Source organism: Myotis daubentonii, chromosome 7, assembly GCF_963259705.1.
Source record: "Myotis daubentonii chromosome 7, mMyoDau2.1, whole genome shotgun sequence".
In the NCBI taxonomy this organism is placed as follows: domain Eukaryota; kingdom Metazoa; phylum Chordata; class Mammalia; order Chiroptera; family Vespertilionidae; genus Myotis; species Myotis daubentonii.
Genome location: NC_081846.1, coordinates 48,863,860 through 48,881,367, shown reverse-complemented (window position 1 = coordinate 48,881,367; position 17,508 = coordinate 48,863,860). Strand labels below are relative to the sequence as shown.

General features: G+C 37.1%; 1 protein-coding gene across 2 annotated transcripts in view; it reads left to right on the top strand.

The window, feature by feature from the left end:
- CERS6 (ceramide synthase 6) overlaps positions 1-17,508 on the top strand; it is a 269,444-nt gene that overhangs the window by 207,397 nt on the left and 44,539 nt on the right. For both annotated transcript variants that reach the window (XM_059704215.1, XM_059704216.1), the window contains exons 7-8: positions 7,946-8,074; positions 11,147-11,253. In XM_059704215.1, coding sequence (XP_059560198.1) covers positions 7,946-8,074; positions 11,147-11,253 — 236 coding nt within the window. The remainder of the gene's footprint in view (positions 1-7,945; positions 8,075-11,146; positions 11,254-17,508) is intronic.

Below are 17,508 nucleotides of genomic sequence, written 5' to 3'. Positions count from 1 at the left end.
CTTTGGCTTATTATAGTGCTGTCTCCCTGACTTGGTGCATTCCCTCCATTTCTATCCCCATAAATATAAACAGGCCCATCACAAGAAGCGCCTTTCATACTCATGGCTAATTCTGCACCTTTGCTCTGGACCCCCCTTCTCTTCCTTTCTTCTAGAAGTGGACCTCGTTCTTAGTCTCTCACTTACATGTGTTTTCAGAAGTGTCCTCTCTCTGTGGCCTCCTCCCCCAGTCTTCCCTCTGTGTTTGCTTCTGAAAAGCAGCCTGCTGGGTTAGGAACCTGCACTCAGGGATCACGCAGAACTGCATTCAGATCTGGCTCTAGCCTGTCTCCATTATGTGACTTTGGAAAAATCATATAGCATCTCTGTGCCTCGGTTTCTGTATAAAATGGAGTTTTAGTAGTACTTGCTTTATGGGGCTGTTTGTTGTTCCGATAAATCACAGTGTTCAACAGAACCTTTGGAGCTTGAGAATGAGCAAGCAAATCGGAGGGTAGATAGAAGTTTACCAGGTCGTCAAAGTGGAGAAAAGAAGAGAAAGCACAAGCCTTCCAGCCAGAAAAACAAAACAAACAAAAAATTTGAAGAAAAAAAAAAACAAACAGAAAAACTGCATGGCCAGAGGCCTGCTTGGAGACAAGAAGTAACTTGAGGAGTGAATTCTATAGGTATCATTTTTTTATGTTTGTAAAGGTGGGTGGAGAGCTCAGACGGCTGAAGGAAAATGAGTTAGAAAAGATAAGGCTGATGATGACAATTGAGTTTCTCCTAACAACTCACAGCATCATCCCTACCTGGTTGACCAGAAGAAAAATTTTTCCATCTACAATCTCAAGCACAAAACTGAGCCCTTGATTGCCCATTGTCATTTTGCGCCTCATATTTAAAGTAAATAGGAGAATTACGGCTTTTGAGTTTGGGGGATATTTCTGATTTTAGTCGAGCACACTCTGCCCCCTACTGATCATTCTGGATGTTTTCAACCTGAATGGATTTACTTGACAGCAAGATCTGCCTTTGTCCTCAGGGATATTGGAGGGGGGAAGAGGGTGGGGAGAAAAAGGGGGAAGAAGGGAGGGAATAAGGTCGTAACTTGTGCATCACTGAAGACTGTTTTATTGAGTGTGTTTAAAATGTCTCAGAAGTGATCCTTTTAGCATTAAAAGCTGTACAAATTAGTGTGGCTGGGCCAAGAGTAATTTAAACAGAGCCCATACAGTTTATATAAAGACCTCCAACTTCTGCGCTTATAATTGGCAGGATTTGTAGTGATGGAGAACTTCTGAAGATCCAAAGATCAATGAGAACAAAGACATGCATGTATAATTAAGAAAAATATCTACATCATTGAAAGCAGAATGCATTTGGAAAGGGTGCTTTTGACAGGGAGAGGAAAGCATGAAGGACAAAGGACTCCAGGGAGCTACAAATTAAGTTCTGTGCTCTGGCCAGGCACACTGGAAGGGAATTGCTGGCACTATCATACTGTTTTCTGTTGTACAAATAAAATTTTATTACATCCCCTGCCACAGTAATAAAATCAATTAAAGATTAATATTAACTAAATAATTCATAGTAGAATAGAGATTATGAATTCTTGATTTTGAAATGGTACCATAAATGTTACACAGGAGAAAGATTGGGTAAACACTGCTTATACAGCAGTTCTTCACTCCATTTATCCAAGTTCCCAGAAGCTATAAAATAATGGCACATCTGGCAGCAGGAAAGCGCTGTTGTATCCAGACAGCTCTTGTTATAAAAGCTGATCAGGATTTTCAAATTATCTTGAAGTTGTAGTTACGATTTATCATGAGAAGTGTGATGGAGATACCTGCCAAAACTCTGTTTTTAATAGTGTGTCTGAAATTGAGAGCCACATTTTATGGGTTACTTCAGAATAGCTGTGAAAATTAAATCTCTTACATATTATTTTTTAAAATGTGTTTATATTGATTTTAGAGAGGGGCATGGAGAGGGAGAGAGGGAAACACCTATGTGAAAGAGAAACATTGATCGGCTGCCTCCTGCACTTCCCCTACTGGGGATTGAACCTGCAACCTGAGCATGTGCCCTGAGTGGGAATCAAACTGGTGACCTTTTTGATGCATGGGATGATGTTCAACTAACTGAGCCACACTGGCCAGGGCCTCTCTTACATATTCTTTATATGGAGAAATGTGATGAAGCTAGCCATGAGACTACGCAGTTGGCACATCTCAGATAACATGACCGAGTTTCCCACAGTATGCCCTTTAATGTGGCTGTAAGGTCAGGGTCATGCAACTTTCTATAAGGGACCATATAGGAACTATTTTAAACTTGTGGGCGCTATAGTTTCTATTGAAACTACTCAACTCCGCCACTGTAGCAAGAATGCTGCCATAAACAATAACTAAACAAGCGGATGTGGCAATGTTTCAATAAATCTTTCTTGACAAAAACAAATGGAGGGCCAGATTTGGCCTGGGGCCATAGTGCGCCTTTTGATGCTCTAAAGTAGAGTAAACTGGACATGCATATTTGTTCAACAGTGAGGATGTCAGATTTGAGAAGCTAGTGGAGATATTTACATCATATCAGTACATATTCGTAAAAACATTTTGATAGTAACAACAGTAAATGTAAAGTCCTTCGCCAAGTAATTTCTTGGCACTTACTGTTTTTAGAATGTTTGTATGTGACAGTTACCTCCCTCGCGGACCTAATTCTCTATATATTTAGTCCAAAAGAGGAAAAATGCAGTCTATTAGGAAAATATGTGAAAATAAATTTGACTCTAGATTTAATGTGGGTGAAGTTCTAAGCATGGACAGAATTTTAGAGAAGAGCTAATTGAATCATATCTGCCAAGGCTTCTCCACCTTATATTTGGAAAAAAGGTTTCCCAAATAAATCATACTTTTTCATTCCTTTACAATTTCCCCTTAAATATTTACCCCAGTATGCATAGGCTATGCATGTTAATAAAAGTGAATTTTAGTTACAGTTTTTGAGGAGCCTTGTTATTGGAAGTAGCTTTCTTTAAATGGCACCTTTAGCCAATTCTCTTTATAGTGAGCCAAAATTCAAGGCCACTTAAAAATATAATAACTGAATAAATTGTGGGAGATTGCGGATACCCAAAGGTTTACCTTTATATACATTATGAGAACTTTTCACGACAGGCATTGGTAAGAAAAAGGTGTAATTTTCCTCAAATTGCTTACTATGGGACAAATCAGAATCAATTGATTTTTTTATAAATCACTCTGAGTATACTTTCATTTCTGACATTGTCTCAAGACCAGATAGATTTTTAGTCTCTTGTTTCTTTTCTTTTTAAGAGGTTATATATACATATGTATCTTTAGTTATGCATAGCCCAAGGTCAAGAATCTGCTGTACTCTCATATTCCCTCAGTGGGAAAAGTATTTAACTGTGATTATTCTTGGCATGTGTAAGCTTCGTCTGAAATCCTTCCCATCTCCATCTCTGTATTTGTTCCGGAGCCTGAGCAGCCACTCTCCCCGCTCACGGTGCCAAGTTGTCCTCCAGAAGTCCACTCCCTGCACAGCCACGCCGCTCCACGAAGTTCTGGGAGTTTTACCCCCAGCTGCACAATCCCAAGTGAAGAGATAGGAATATTATTTGTTACTCTGTTAAAAGTCATATACATTTCTATGTACTTTGAAGGCTTAAATAAGAAAACTATTCTTGAAAAAACAAATAGAAATGAGAGATTTCTATTATTGCTACAGTTTTCATAAAATTAAACCAGCTTTAAGTTATGCTGCCGAATTTCTATTTCTTAGAGAGTTTGAAAATATGTTCAATGAATAACCTGGTACTAATGATCTGATCTCCATTTATATGAGTTAGAGTTAAAGTTTATTAATTACATTTATTAATTTTGTTAAATTAAATTCAGAAAAGCTAATGCATGTCATTTGTATCTGAGAGAAACGAGTCTTCCCTTAGCCTTGCAGTTTAGAGGAATTTCATATTCTTTGCCATCCATGCACATCTAAATCAGCCATTACTTCAAATCTTCATCTTCTTATTCCCTGTTGAGAAGGTTCACCAATGTTTTTCTTTGTTGCAAAGATTATTCCCAAAACAAACTACATAAAATTATTAGTACTTTATCAAGCAAATGAGAACTTAAAGAACAAGTTTCTTGTTTGTGGTGTTATCTGTTTTGTTGAGAAATGAGTTCATTTGTGTATATAAAAACATGTACATGAAGATGAATTTCTGGTGCCTCCTGAAGACACAGTATTAATTCAAAGACTCTCTTGCAGCCTGATCATTGCAAAGGGGGCTTCATCATGTTGAACGTCAGACACATTCTTCTAGACGAGCATGTCTTAATGAGAGGGTGATCCCTCTGGCTAATATTTTATTGTGCATAACCGCCCCGCCCCCACTCCCCCAGAGAACTGAGTTAAGGAATCAGATTTTCATTCTGATAGTTGGGAATGGAACCCAAATAGCTGGAATTTTACCTGCATCCAGGCGTTTCTGAGGTGAAAGCTACACAGAACAGGCTGTGGGATTCTGTCCTAGGTTTCCTAAATAGCATTAGGAAGTGTAGTAAGGGGAAAAAAACACTGTATTATCTTACCAGCTTCTGCTATTAATATGGATGGCTCTTTCTTGAATTTTTTCATTTCAGATTTATTCTAATGGAGTTTGAGTCAAGACCACATCTAATTTTTTTTATCTGTCTCTGATAATTAACATATAAAACACTGGTATGAGGGCTGAGATCCGAGTAAATATTAGGCAGGAAACAAAGAAGGAGCCCTTGATGATTGCTCTGAATATGTCAAAAAACAGTATGGCCCTTAACCGGTTTGGCTCAGTGGATAGAGCATCAGCCTGCGGACTCAAGGGTCCCAGGTTCGAGTCCGGTCAAGGGTATGTACCTTGGTTGCTGGCACATGCCCAGTAGGGAGTGTGCAGGAGGCAGCTGATCGATGTTTCTCTCTCATCGATGTTTCTAACTCTCTATCCCTCTCCCTTCCTCTCTGTAAAAAAATCAATAAAATATATTAAAAGAAAAACAAAAACAGTATGGCAGAATGTCAGGAGGTTGAGGAAGCCACAGAAATAGGTCGCCAGGCCAGTCTGTTTTGAATAAAGGCTTTTGGAATCAGTCTTCAGTCTGAGGCCAACAAAAATTCCCAATCTCTCTACTAAAAATGCAGTGAAACATTATCAACTTAAAATGCTAGGGTTCCTGCAGCCATATGTGTGTCTACATATACACCAACAGACATAAGGATGGGAGTTCCCCACCCTGCATTGATAAAGTCCAAATTGTGTTTAAAGACTGGTATTTGGACCAGACTGTGTCTACATAAAAAATGTGTCAGGGTGAGATGTGTGTAACACATAAGATAACGATTCCATATTCCAAGGCTTTTATTAAAGATATTTCATTGTATATAATGCTTTTTTGAAACAGAAATGCAAGACAAAATTCATTATTCATGCTTTATTCATATTCATACAGATATGACTGTATAATGAGAATTGGTCTTCTGCTATGGGCATAACTCTGAGTCTCTCAGTAATAAATGACTTTTGGAACCAGGGAAATTATATGCAGAAATCATCCTCACAAAACAAACTTTGAAAAGCAAGGCTTTTGTTTTGAGAGGGTCCTTGATATATTGCCAAGGGCTTTGTGTTGTTTATTGACATTTATATCAGATATAAATCAGGAAACTTAATTATAAAATGATCCTAATCATCCATAAGTGGATTGATTAAAATATAAATTTTAATCAACTTATATTTATTCATTTTAAAATTAAATAGAAAACACTCATCTTTTAGTGAGTCAAGAGCAGTCAGGGCTGAACGATGGGAAATGTGGAAAGTATTATTCCAGTTAAGCGCCCAGCTGGTTAGACTTAAAATCTGTGTAATAAGCATGGGCAAATGTAAGCTCCCTGGACTGTTGAATTAAGCTCTGTATGTTTTCATTTAATTATGCTTAGGAAACAGTTTAAAATATCAGCTGATAGGGTAGCTCCACTTTAACTGATTCATTGTTTTTGAAATAGCTATTGTCTGGTAGGTCGTGGAACCTAATACATTTTGGATAACAGTCTGGAGAGAACACATGTGGGAAACGCTATCAGAGCAATTTTTATTGTATGCCTAAGACATTTGGGTATTGTCCAAGTTTAATGATTTAGGAAAATCCTAGATAGTACCCAAACAGAGAAAATCAGAAGTAGGTAAGACTGGTAAATTGAGTTGACACACGATCACTCATTAAACTCAGAGCATGGTCATCATTTCTCTGTGCCAGTGAGCTGGGAACTACATGTGAATGTGGTTCTGGAGGAAGGAGCATAGTGATAGGTCAGTAGGTGGCAGAAGTTTGCAAGACTCAGTTCTGCAGTTCTACTGCAGGCAGATAGAATTAACTGATGCAAGACAGATGATTCTTCCAACAGTGGTATTCACCGTCAGTGCAATATGGCTAAGTTAGCCGAACACAAGAGAAATAGTTGCGCTTCATTTAAAAAATTATCTGACCTGATTTAGGAAAGTCTTCGAATAACACCATTTGGTTCATTCATTTCATTATAACAGTAAGATTCTGTCGGTATATCAACTAGCCCGTGGTAAAATTGGTTTTGTTATATGTTGTTTCACTTAAAGTCACAGAACCTATAAATGTCCTTAAGTGAGGGCTTACTCTACCAGTAATAAATCAGAATGTATGGTTATCAATAAATGTTTGGCAAAAAAGCAACCTCTGGACATGTTCACCAAAGTATATACAGAGCCATTTAAACATTGTGGGGTTTCTAAAACATACACATTTAATTTTATTTATCATTTTCATTTAAAGTTTGACATTATAAATATAAAGAGACATTTTAAGAGTTCTGTATCATAGGAATTTAAACATTAAAAATACCCATAGCTTTGTAGGTTCACGGTATTTAAATTAAAATCAAATAATTGGAAATGTTTTTGATATGGGAACTATACAATGAAATAAATGGTTGAAGAACCTAGTAGGAGCGATATTTTATTTCTTGTGGATTATCATTTTACTTTCATGATCTAAACAAAGACCGTTGTTTGAATGTTTTAAAACCATTTAAAAATCATAGAAGTTGGGCCTTTCAAACTCCAAAGTGTATGACATCAGCAGTTACTGAATAGAGGATGTTTCATAATATGCTTTCCATTTTGGCTAATTTTTTATGTGTCTCTACATGAATGGTCTAGAGGGGAGTAATTCTCTTTCTCCAAGGCTTTGAGTAGATCACCATTAGAGCCAATCCTGGCACTTAAGTCCCTGAGAAGTTCAAGCTTACTCTGGGAGAAATATAGATTAAATAAGAATAAAAATACCAATGAAAAAGAGACTATTTTTTAATTTTTCTTGAATTTGTTGGGGTGACATTGGTTAATAAAATTATATGCGTTTCAGGTGTACAATTCTATAATACAACATCTGTATATTGTATTGTGTCCAGCCCACGTTAAGTCTTCCTCCATCACCATTTATTCCACCTTTACCTTCTTAGAGAGACTGTATTTCTAAGCAACAGAAATTTCCTATCACAGGAAACCATGTCCAGATGATCAGGAGCTATATCAGTATCTGAGAAAGATGATCTTTTCACATGGGCCAAGAAGTAGCTCCTTTGAAGCTTACCAAAATAAGAATGGCCACTATTCCATTATTTTTGTTAAATTTTTAATAACTATAGACAGATGCTGGTAAAAATTCAGAGTTTGTTTGTGTAGGATCCATCAGAGAAGCCAATATGTTATCATTCTCGTTTTAATATCCCACTGAGCATATCCCAGAAGAAGGAAGGATGCAGAAGTAGTCGGAGAAGTGGTCCATTTGGACCTGCACTGCTACCCAAAAGATTTTCCTAAAATCCTAACGTGGCTTTGTTTTGTTTTTCCTTCCCCAAGGACTTCGGCATTATGTTCCTGCATCACCTGGTGTCTATTTTCTTGATTACCTTTTCATATGTCAACAACATGGCCCGAATAGGGACCCTGGTTCTCTGTCTTCATGATTCAGCAGATGCTCTTCTGGAGGTAAAAGTGTATTTCATCTTTGAGATTACAAAATCTACAATTCAGGAAGTCCTAAAATCATCACTTCTTCTATGTTGTGCTAGATGGTGCTGGCGACAAAAGTATATGACTGCGTTGAAACTGTGGGGTATTGCTTTGTAGGTGAAATTGGTAAATGTGAGACTTTAAATTAGCTTATAAATTTTTGTATTAAAAATCTTTATCATGTTGACATTCTTTATTAATGGAATAATGAACACCTTCACTATTCCACACTTAAGAAATGAATGTTTTACATTAAGAAAATTATTTCTTGTGCCCTAGCTGGTTTGGCTCAGTGGAGAGTGTCAGCCTGAGGACTGAAGGGTCCTAGGGTCGATTCTGCTCAAGGGCACATGCCTGGGTTGTGAGCTGATCCCCAGTAGGGGGTGTGCAGGAGGCAGCCAATCAATGATTCTCTCTCATCATTGATATTTCTATCTCTCTCTCCCTCTCCCTTACTCTCTGAAATCAATAAAAATATATTTTTTAAAAAAGGAAAAAAATTATTACTTGAATAGATTTTATTTCTTGTGTTATAAGTTTCACATTAATTTATCCAGAAAGTGTATATAATTCAGTTTGGTTATTAATGGAAGTTGTTTTTTACAGCAAAAAGTGTGTACAAATTGCAAAGAATATGTAAAAATTGTTTTTTGTGCATATAAGTGTAAAAAGTATCTGAGGATATATTGGTTGCACTTTGGTTAACTTTCTAAACCATTATCACTTAGAATTATTAAAGTAGCAACAAAAGAAAAAAATGTTTCTAGCATATGTCAAAATATGAAATCTCCAGCAAAATTTTTATGTAGTATTTACTCTTAATTACATACTCAGTAATGTTATATAGTTAAATAAACGTTTTTTCTAGCCGAAACCGGTTTGGCTCAGTGGATAGAGCGTCAGCCTGCGGACTGAAAGGTCCCAGGTTCGATTCTGGTCAAGGGCATGTGCCTGGGTTGCGGGCACATCCCCAGTAGGAGATGTGCAGGAGGCAGCTGATCGATGTTTCTAACTCTCTATCTCTCTCCCTTCCTCTCTGTAAAAAATCAATAAAATATATTTTTTAAAAAACAGTTTTTTCTATACGAATAAATTTATGTAACTTGTCAAAAATAACCTACCAGAGTACAAATTCCATGTAGAAGTTGGTCTTAGAATCTGTATTTTGATTTTTTATTCCTCTTGGCCCCAAGTTCTCCTTGAAAGCATTTACTATCACTGTGAAGGTAGAATAAAGGTGCCCTCAAGTAATGATTTGTTATTGCATTATAAGCGGAAATTTCCCACACCATAAAATTGAATTTATAAAGGCAGTTAATCAAGGTTTGAAGTACATATAGCATTTTATTAAAAACTTGGTCCCTATAAGTTTATGAAATAGAAAAATAGTCCTAATGGGCTAGGATATGTCACAGGATAGTTTGGCAGTAAGATTTTTAAGCACTTCAAGCTGGGCTCTATACCACATATTTCTTAAAAGAGAAATATAATTAGTATAAAGACAATCCCTTGAAAATCAGTTACTATTTGGTTAAATCCTAAGCATGCTTGAGAGTAGAAATTTATGCAGCACTACACAGTTTTGAAATCAGTCCTGTACAGTCTGCCCACTTTAATCTCTGTGAAAATGGCTGGCATGATGCTTGGCAGAGCCCCGGGTCAGAAAGTGTTGATTGAGTCATCTTGTACCACTTCAATCTAGAAAAGAAAAATAATCCAGAAATCCCAGCCATGTGGGTAAAAGCGATGTTCTTCATCACCTGGATCCTCTTTTAAATTATAAAATAATGCTCAAGTATATCCAAATAATGAGATATGTTGACTGCCAACTCTTTGAGGCGGGCCCTATGGCCTAGACTTGTCCAAAAAATTGATACTTAATGCTTTTTTTATTGAATACTGGTAAACGAATATAAAAGAACAACTACCCAGAGGAGATAGAAGATGCCTTTTCTCGATATAATTTGTGGTCTCATACCCAAAGTATTCATGAAATTAAAAGCTTCCACTCAGCTAATTGGCATTTCCCTTTAGGAATATAATTCTCTCATAGCTTTGTGTTTTACTTAAAGCTATTAAATTATAGCTTCTGTCAACAATCTTTTCAAGTTTGACTCAGCTAATTTAATTTAACTTTCCAAAAAGTAGGAAATAATTCAGAAGACTTCAATTTATAACCCTGTAGGGGAACATGCTTATGAATTCTTGGTGAAAATGTAAAAAGAGGTGATCAAGCAAAATTATATTTTCAGTGTCATCTGTTTTTTACTTAGAATCATCTGTAAATAGTAGATGGTAGAGAAAAGGATATGATTTCTTCCCTAGACTAATTTATAATATAAAAAGTCATCACTTAAATCACTACCATAAATATTAGAGTACTTCTTACAGACACGTGCAACATTAGTGACTTCCATCCAGAAGATGACTCATTAATGTAACATTGAAAATTATACCTAAATGGATTCATTGAAAAAACATGATCTTGACACATTCTCCATTTCTAAATTTTTTTAGAATAAGCCAAGAAACTATCTCCCCAGAATACTCTTTATGCCTATTTAAAGAAAACCTATAATTCTAATGAGAAAGGAGAAAATATACAGGAAGGCTTCATATATACTGTATAAATTTTGTCTCAGTGTTTGGGACTCATTGAAGGTTTAAAGAATTATATTACACTTTCTATCTTGACCTGTTATGCAAAATTCTTGTTCTGGTGTGTTTGCCTTGCTAATATCATCTGTAATGCAAGAATTTTCTTATTTCCCTATTTTTCTGAAATCAACCATATAATTGAATTTTTCAGGTTGCTGAATATTTGATTCAATCTGTGACAGTCAGTAGTTCTACTTAGAGCTAATGCTGCATTTCACTTGACTTATGGGTAATTTATAAATACTGATGCATGATGCATGACATTGCAAAGCAGCAGGCAGTTTCATGCATCTGATAACTTATACCTTATAGGAGACTCATGCATATTGAAAGAAGCTTTTTAGTTATCAATTTGACTAAATTAATATGTCATATTTCTTCTTTCCATAGGCTGCCAAAATGGCAAATTATGCCAAATTTCAGAAAATGTGTGATATCCTGTTTGTTATGTTCGCCATGGTTTTCATCACCACGCGACTGGGTATATTTCCTCTCTGGTGAGTGTGCCAATCTTCTTTCTAATAGAGCTACTGTTCCAGATAGGCTTTATGAATCATTTTCCTTGGGAATTGACACCAAATACTTAGTAAGAGGTTTAAAGAAAGTGAGGGAGTAACATTATAATAACTATGTATGGTGTCATCTGGGTATTAGACTTATTGGGAGGATCACTCCGTAAGTTACATAGATGTCTAATCACGATGTTGTACATATGAAAGTAATATAATGTTGTATGTCAACTGTAATTGAAAAAAAACTTAAATTAGAAGGACATAAATAATACTATTTGGGGGGAAAGTGAGAGAGGAACTCCAGAAACAGCTTCATCTCTTCTTCCCGAAGAGGGTTGCACTCTTTACTAACATTTCCCACAGGATAGTGAGAAAAAGATGTGGCCACGTAGGTTCTGCAGCCACTGGAAGCTATCATGTTGGGGTCCAGTTTAGAATATGATTCAAAAACCCTAAACATGAAAGTTGGACTTAATAAAGGGAATGTGGTGTGGCAACCAGCTATCCATCAAGGCTTCTCCTCTATCAGGGGTTCACAAAGGGTGTCCCTGGACTGACAGCAACAGCGTCACTGGGGAACTTGTTAGAATTGCAACTTATTGGGCCCCAACCTGCGACCGACTGAATCACAGACTCTGAGGGTGGGGCCTGGCAACCTGTGTCTTCACAAGCCTTCCTGCTGATTCTGCTCCACATTGAAGTTTGAGAACCACTGTCCTGTATAATTCTCTCATCAGCTGTGTGTATAGCTAAAGCAGATGGAAGGAATAACCTAAAACGAATCCCTAGAACTCGCTATGGCTAGATTTGTTTTGTTAAGAGCTAAGAAAACAATATGACCAAAATTGATGGAATTTGACAATCTTTCCTATAGAAAATAGATTTACCATCATTAATCATTTTTTGGAAAGCTATTAACTCAAACTAGAAAAACAATGAGACTTCCACATCACTTAAAGTCTACTATTGGTGGCAGGTTTTTTCCCCCTCCATTTTTAGAAATTGATTTGAACGGAAAATTAAAGCAATGGAAATGGGGAAAGCTGGGAAATGAAGGCATGCAATGATACCTTACTTTCCAGCCCCAATAGAAAAATAAATGGGGCTTTTCAGTGAGTAACATCTATCACTGGGGTTCCATACACAAATTAATCACACACACACAGACACACACACACACACACATACACACACACACACACACACACTTTCTTCCTTGAGGCTGGCAGCCCTTTTGGTCATGCTTGTTGGGAAAATCATTTCCAAGCAGCAGTGTATAGTCCAATAGGCATTTATAGTTTTATACGGTTGTAAGAAGGAAACATTCAAGTAATTTTGAATATAATGTGTCTGTAATTATTTCTGGATCAGGGACCTTTCAAGATTACTAGCAGAACTAGTGGTAAGAGTTTTAGTAGAAGAAATTCTAGCAAAATCCAGGAATTATTTCTCAAAGAATGTTAGGAAGCTTTTCCTACTTTGTATTTCTGAGAAACCTGAGTTTTAAAAAAAATAAGCTTCTCTCTCAAGCACTTCGATTTATTTATTTTCCTTTAAGGGTAGAATTAAAATTGCGATGTACCTCTTCTCCTTTCCAGGAGTTAATGTGCGAAAAGCTCTTCAGGTTTAGACAGTAATGAGTTACCTAGAGCATAGACCCCAGAATATAGAAATGAAGTAATACTACTAATAACATGCCTCCTGGGTAATGTCCTGTTATAATGACATAAACTAGCTCCTTAGAAACATCCTTGTAACCAAACACAGAATAAGAGCTTATATTGCAGATGCTATAGGGCATTTGCTACCATCCCCCTTATTGCAGCCAAGATTTTCAAAAGGCACCTTGAGAAGAGAAATATTTCATTGTTTGTGATATAAGAAATAATGTATATACCTGCTGTCATCTGGGAATAAACTTCTTTTCAGATACTCTGGTAAGTATGTTAGTGCTTAAATGACCTTTGTTTTGACCCTGTTTCAATTACTGTACTAAAGTGTAATGGGTACTTTTAGTATTTAAGATTGTAACGTGAATGACAATATATAGTGTTTTAAATATTTTCGTTAATATTGTGAAATTATTCAAAAGTTCCTTTCAGATTAGGGAATCTTACAATTGGGATGGACTCTATGGTTTACTGGCTCCATGTTCTTCTCTCACTCCCTCTTCCCAGGTTAGGAATCTTTCTATCAATTTTCCTGATCAAAAGTATTGTTTTAGAGGCCAAGGGAGAAATAGTTGTTATATGAAACAGAAACTTGGGTCCTTATAACTTTTAAGCTAGAGGCTCTTACTCTTGGTTAGAACTCCCTGAAATTGTTTGAAAAACGTGTGTGTGTGTGTGTGTGTGTGTGTGTGTGTGTGAGAGAGAGAGAGAGAGAGAGAGAGAGAGAGAGAGAGAGAGAGATTTTTTTCCTGGGGGAGGGGTATGGCTTTATCAGATTCTCAGAGAGATCTGTGGCTCCTGCCCTCCTTAAAAACGTGCCTTTCAGAAAACAGACCAAGTATACCCTACCACTTCTAGCTGGAAACTCTTTAAGAATGTGAAGATTTCTAGTATGTCATCTGTAAGCTTTCTCTTCACTAGAAAGCATATTTAATTCCTTCTATTATCCCTGCTTGTCATTCTCTTTGGTTTGATTCTCAGAATTCCTCTTGTTATAATGTTCCAAATGTGAACTGGCTGGTTCAAAATATAATAAACCAGGCTTTATTTATAACTGCGTTTCTTCCCGTGCAGCTTGCCATTGCATCAGCTTTAATAAGCAGCTTTCACGGTGTACCAGCGATGACCTGATAAACATCGGAGCTGCCCCATCCTAAATTTACTAGGTCTTTCTTGTCCTAAATTTATTTCATTTTTATGTATTTTTATTTCTAATTATGGTTTATTTGTATACTTAATTGTACAAACTAATTTCTTCCTGTTAGATTTCATCATGCTGTTTTCCAATACTCTATTCCTAGAACCCCTAATGTGAGGGTCTTCTGAACTATATTCAGTGCTATATTTATTCCTTCCACCTTTATGCTACTTGCATGTATGCCTTTCATGCTTCCCCCAACTCATTGAAGAAAAAAGTTGCCTCAGATGAACTCCTGATACACTCCTGAAGAATTTCTTTAGGCTGGCCTCAATTTCTCAACCACCAGTCTTTCTTTATGATTTTTCTACTTATTAACATCTTAAAATTGCTGTCATCATGCCTGCTATTTCTCCACATTTCTAAGGTGTAATAAAAGACTTATGGCCCTGGCCAGTATGGCTCAATTGGTTGGGCGTCATCCTGTACACCAAAAGGTTGCCGGCTCAGTCCCCGTAGGTGGCATGCAGGAGGTAGCAGATTGATGTTATGCTCTCACATCAATCTTTCTCTCTCTCTCTCTCCCTTGCCCTTCCCCTCTCTATATTTTATAAAAGACTTACAAAAGTAAGGTCTTATAAAAGTCAAGATTTGCTCTGTGTTTAAGACATCCTCTGCACATGTAGAGGAAGGGTGAAAAAGAATAGGGGGCCCATCTGGCATGACTTAATTTTAGGGGACCATTGTTGGCTCCTGGCTCTATATTTTGAAACTAGAGGCCCGGTGTGTGGGTGGGCTCCAGCCGGTCTGCCCCGATGGGGGCTGATCAGGGCCGGGCCAGATGAGGGGAGGGGCCACAGGCAGTTGACAGGCCAGCCCTGCCCCCCAATTGGGATGGGGGAGGCCAATCAGGGGCGGGGCCAGCCAGAGGGAGGGGCTGCAGGCCGATCAGGGTGGGGGATTATTAGGGGCAGGGCCAGCCAGCTAGGCCAGTTGGCCAGCCACAGTGGGCATCTTAGCAACCAGTCATTCTGGGCGTTCAGGCGTTCTGGTCGCTGGCTTTTTATATATATAGATACTCACCCTCATGTGTTTGATTATTCATCTGCAACACTGCGCTTGCCAGTCTAAAACTTCCAGTCTTTGCATTTTCCATGTTGTGTAGGAGTGGACTGTGAACCTTCCCATTTACTACCATTTTTTAATGTACTTAGTGAATTTATTGGGCACTTATGGTGTAGCAGTACTGGGCTGGGTGCTGAAAGTTCAATCAGACAATAGGGCTTCCCTTGGAGCACTTGGAGCTGAATCCCTCCAGGTCCCCTCAGTGTTCTACTTTATAATTTTGGGGACCTAGAGATTATTTGTTTTTTGTGGCCATTTACTGGAGATAAATAATATAAATGGATTGCAATATTCAGTAGTTTGGTTGAGGTCTACTAAGGAGTTCTGCCAGCTAATAACGCATAATAGATAGAGTACCTACGTGTGAAATAGTCACTGGCTACTGGAGGGAAAGTGCTGGAGGTCGATTGGACTTAAGTTCTAACAAGCATTTCATAGACTTATTTCTCCTTCAGATATTTGTGCTTCTTTTGGAAGAAGAAGCAAAATTATTCCCTGTGCTTTCTACTTCTTTCCATTTTCAATCCATTCACTTTGGAATCAGCAGCAATACCTTCCATGTTCCTCCTGACTGTGTTTGTGTTCCCACGTGAGCCGTCAGAATCCTTGTTAATTCATGGGTTTAATGATACTTGTTTCATTCTCTGTTGCATCTTTGGTTCATTTGTGTTATTGCCTCACAAAGACATACATGTGAGTGGCCTTTTCAGAACCGTGCACTGCCCAGACTCTCTTTTGGTTACAGTACGTCCTTCTAGAACAGTACTGTCCAATAGGAATGTAATTCAGATTTCATGTAATTTTAAATTTTCTAGTGGCCACATTAAAAAATAAAAATGTGACATCCATTTAAGTGTTTCATTTAACTCAGTATATCCAAAGTAATATCATTTTAACATGTAATCCATATTAAAATGGAGATACTTGTATTCTTTTATTACATAATGAATCTTCAAAATTGGGTATGTGTTTCACTTACTGCATCTATTCAAAGGCATTTTAGCCTTTACATTGTAGTTGAACAGTCAGTGATTTGGTCCTTTTTGACAGTAAGCTTATCCATCATTGTAAACTGTTACCATTTTCATTGATCTGCATATCTTTCGTCAACTCCCTCTGTGTGTAAGCCCTAAAGTTCCTAACAATTTTCCATATTTTATGAAACTGTGGTTTCTATTGGCATAGAGTAGATTATACTCAATCTCATTATAGCATCTGTCACAATGCCTTGCTCACAATGGCCACTCAATAATACCTGTTGAGTGAATTAGGTACTTTTTATTCTAAATGGTCTGACATCTGTTTTCTTAGTTGAGCTCCTTAAGTCATTGTGAAGTGAATAGGTGTATTTTCTCCCTTATTAAACAGAGAAGACTGATTCATTTAGTCAATGATTTACCTAGTTTCTCTGGACTCTGGTCTCCTGCCATTGGTTCAATTCAGAAAGTACTTACTAAGTTCCAGTTGTTCTTCCTACAATATAATATTATTTTCATTAAGAGGTAGGCCACATACACACACACACACACACACACACACACACACACACACACACGAAAGAGGTAGGCCACAAAGTTACCTATGAAATATATTTTTTGGTAGTTGTTACATAAAGGGTCATTTTTAAATGATTGTCCTTATTATTCTGCCCTAGATGAAGATGTAAGTATTGTTATCTCTTGGCCATACATTAGAATCTGGTAACAAAAAAGGCAAAGCCACAAAAATCTTGAAAAGGAAGGAGCATTGTGTAGTCAATAGAAAGACTGCTTGCTTTGAGCCATAGTTCTCCCCTTCACTGTGTGTCTAAAGACCAGGTATATAACTTTTCTGCATCCATGTCCTAATCAGAAAAATAATAATAATAGCAAATGCTCCACCTATCAACCAGGAAATGTTCAGGATCAAATGAAATATTGTTTGTAGCAATAATCTATAACTATAAATACCTTATAAATATTAAGCACTTAAAAATAAGTTGTTAAAGATGGAAATCTCCATTGTGGTCATATATTCAAAAATTTTTATTATATTTTATAACCTCCAATTACTCTAGATTAATGAACCATAACCATAGGTATTTTGAAATAAAATTATCTCTCCAATTAAGAGACTCAAAACAATTTTGTTTTAGTTACTTCTGTTCTTAGCCCTCAGTGAGCATACACAAGGCTGCATTATTCCCTCAATTTCTAAGTGACCATACCTATCCTGAGCCACCACAAATAACCAGTACTCTCATAGACTTTCATAGCGTTTTATAAAATGCAGGTAGGCTAGTTCTTTGCTATAAGTTACAGACTCACA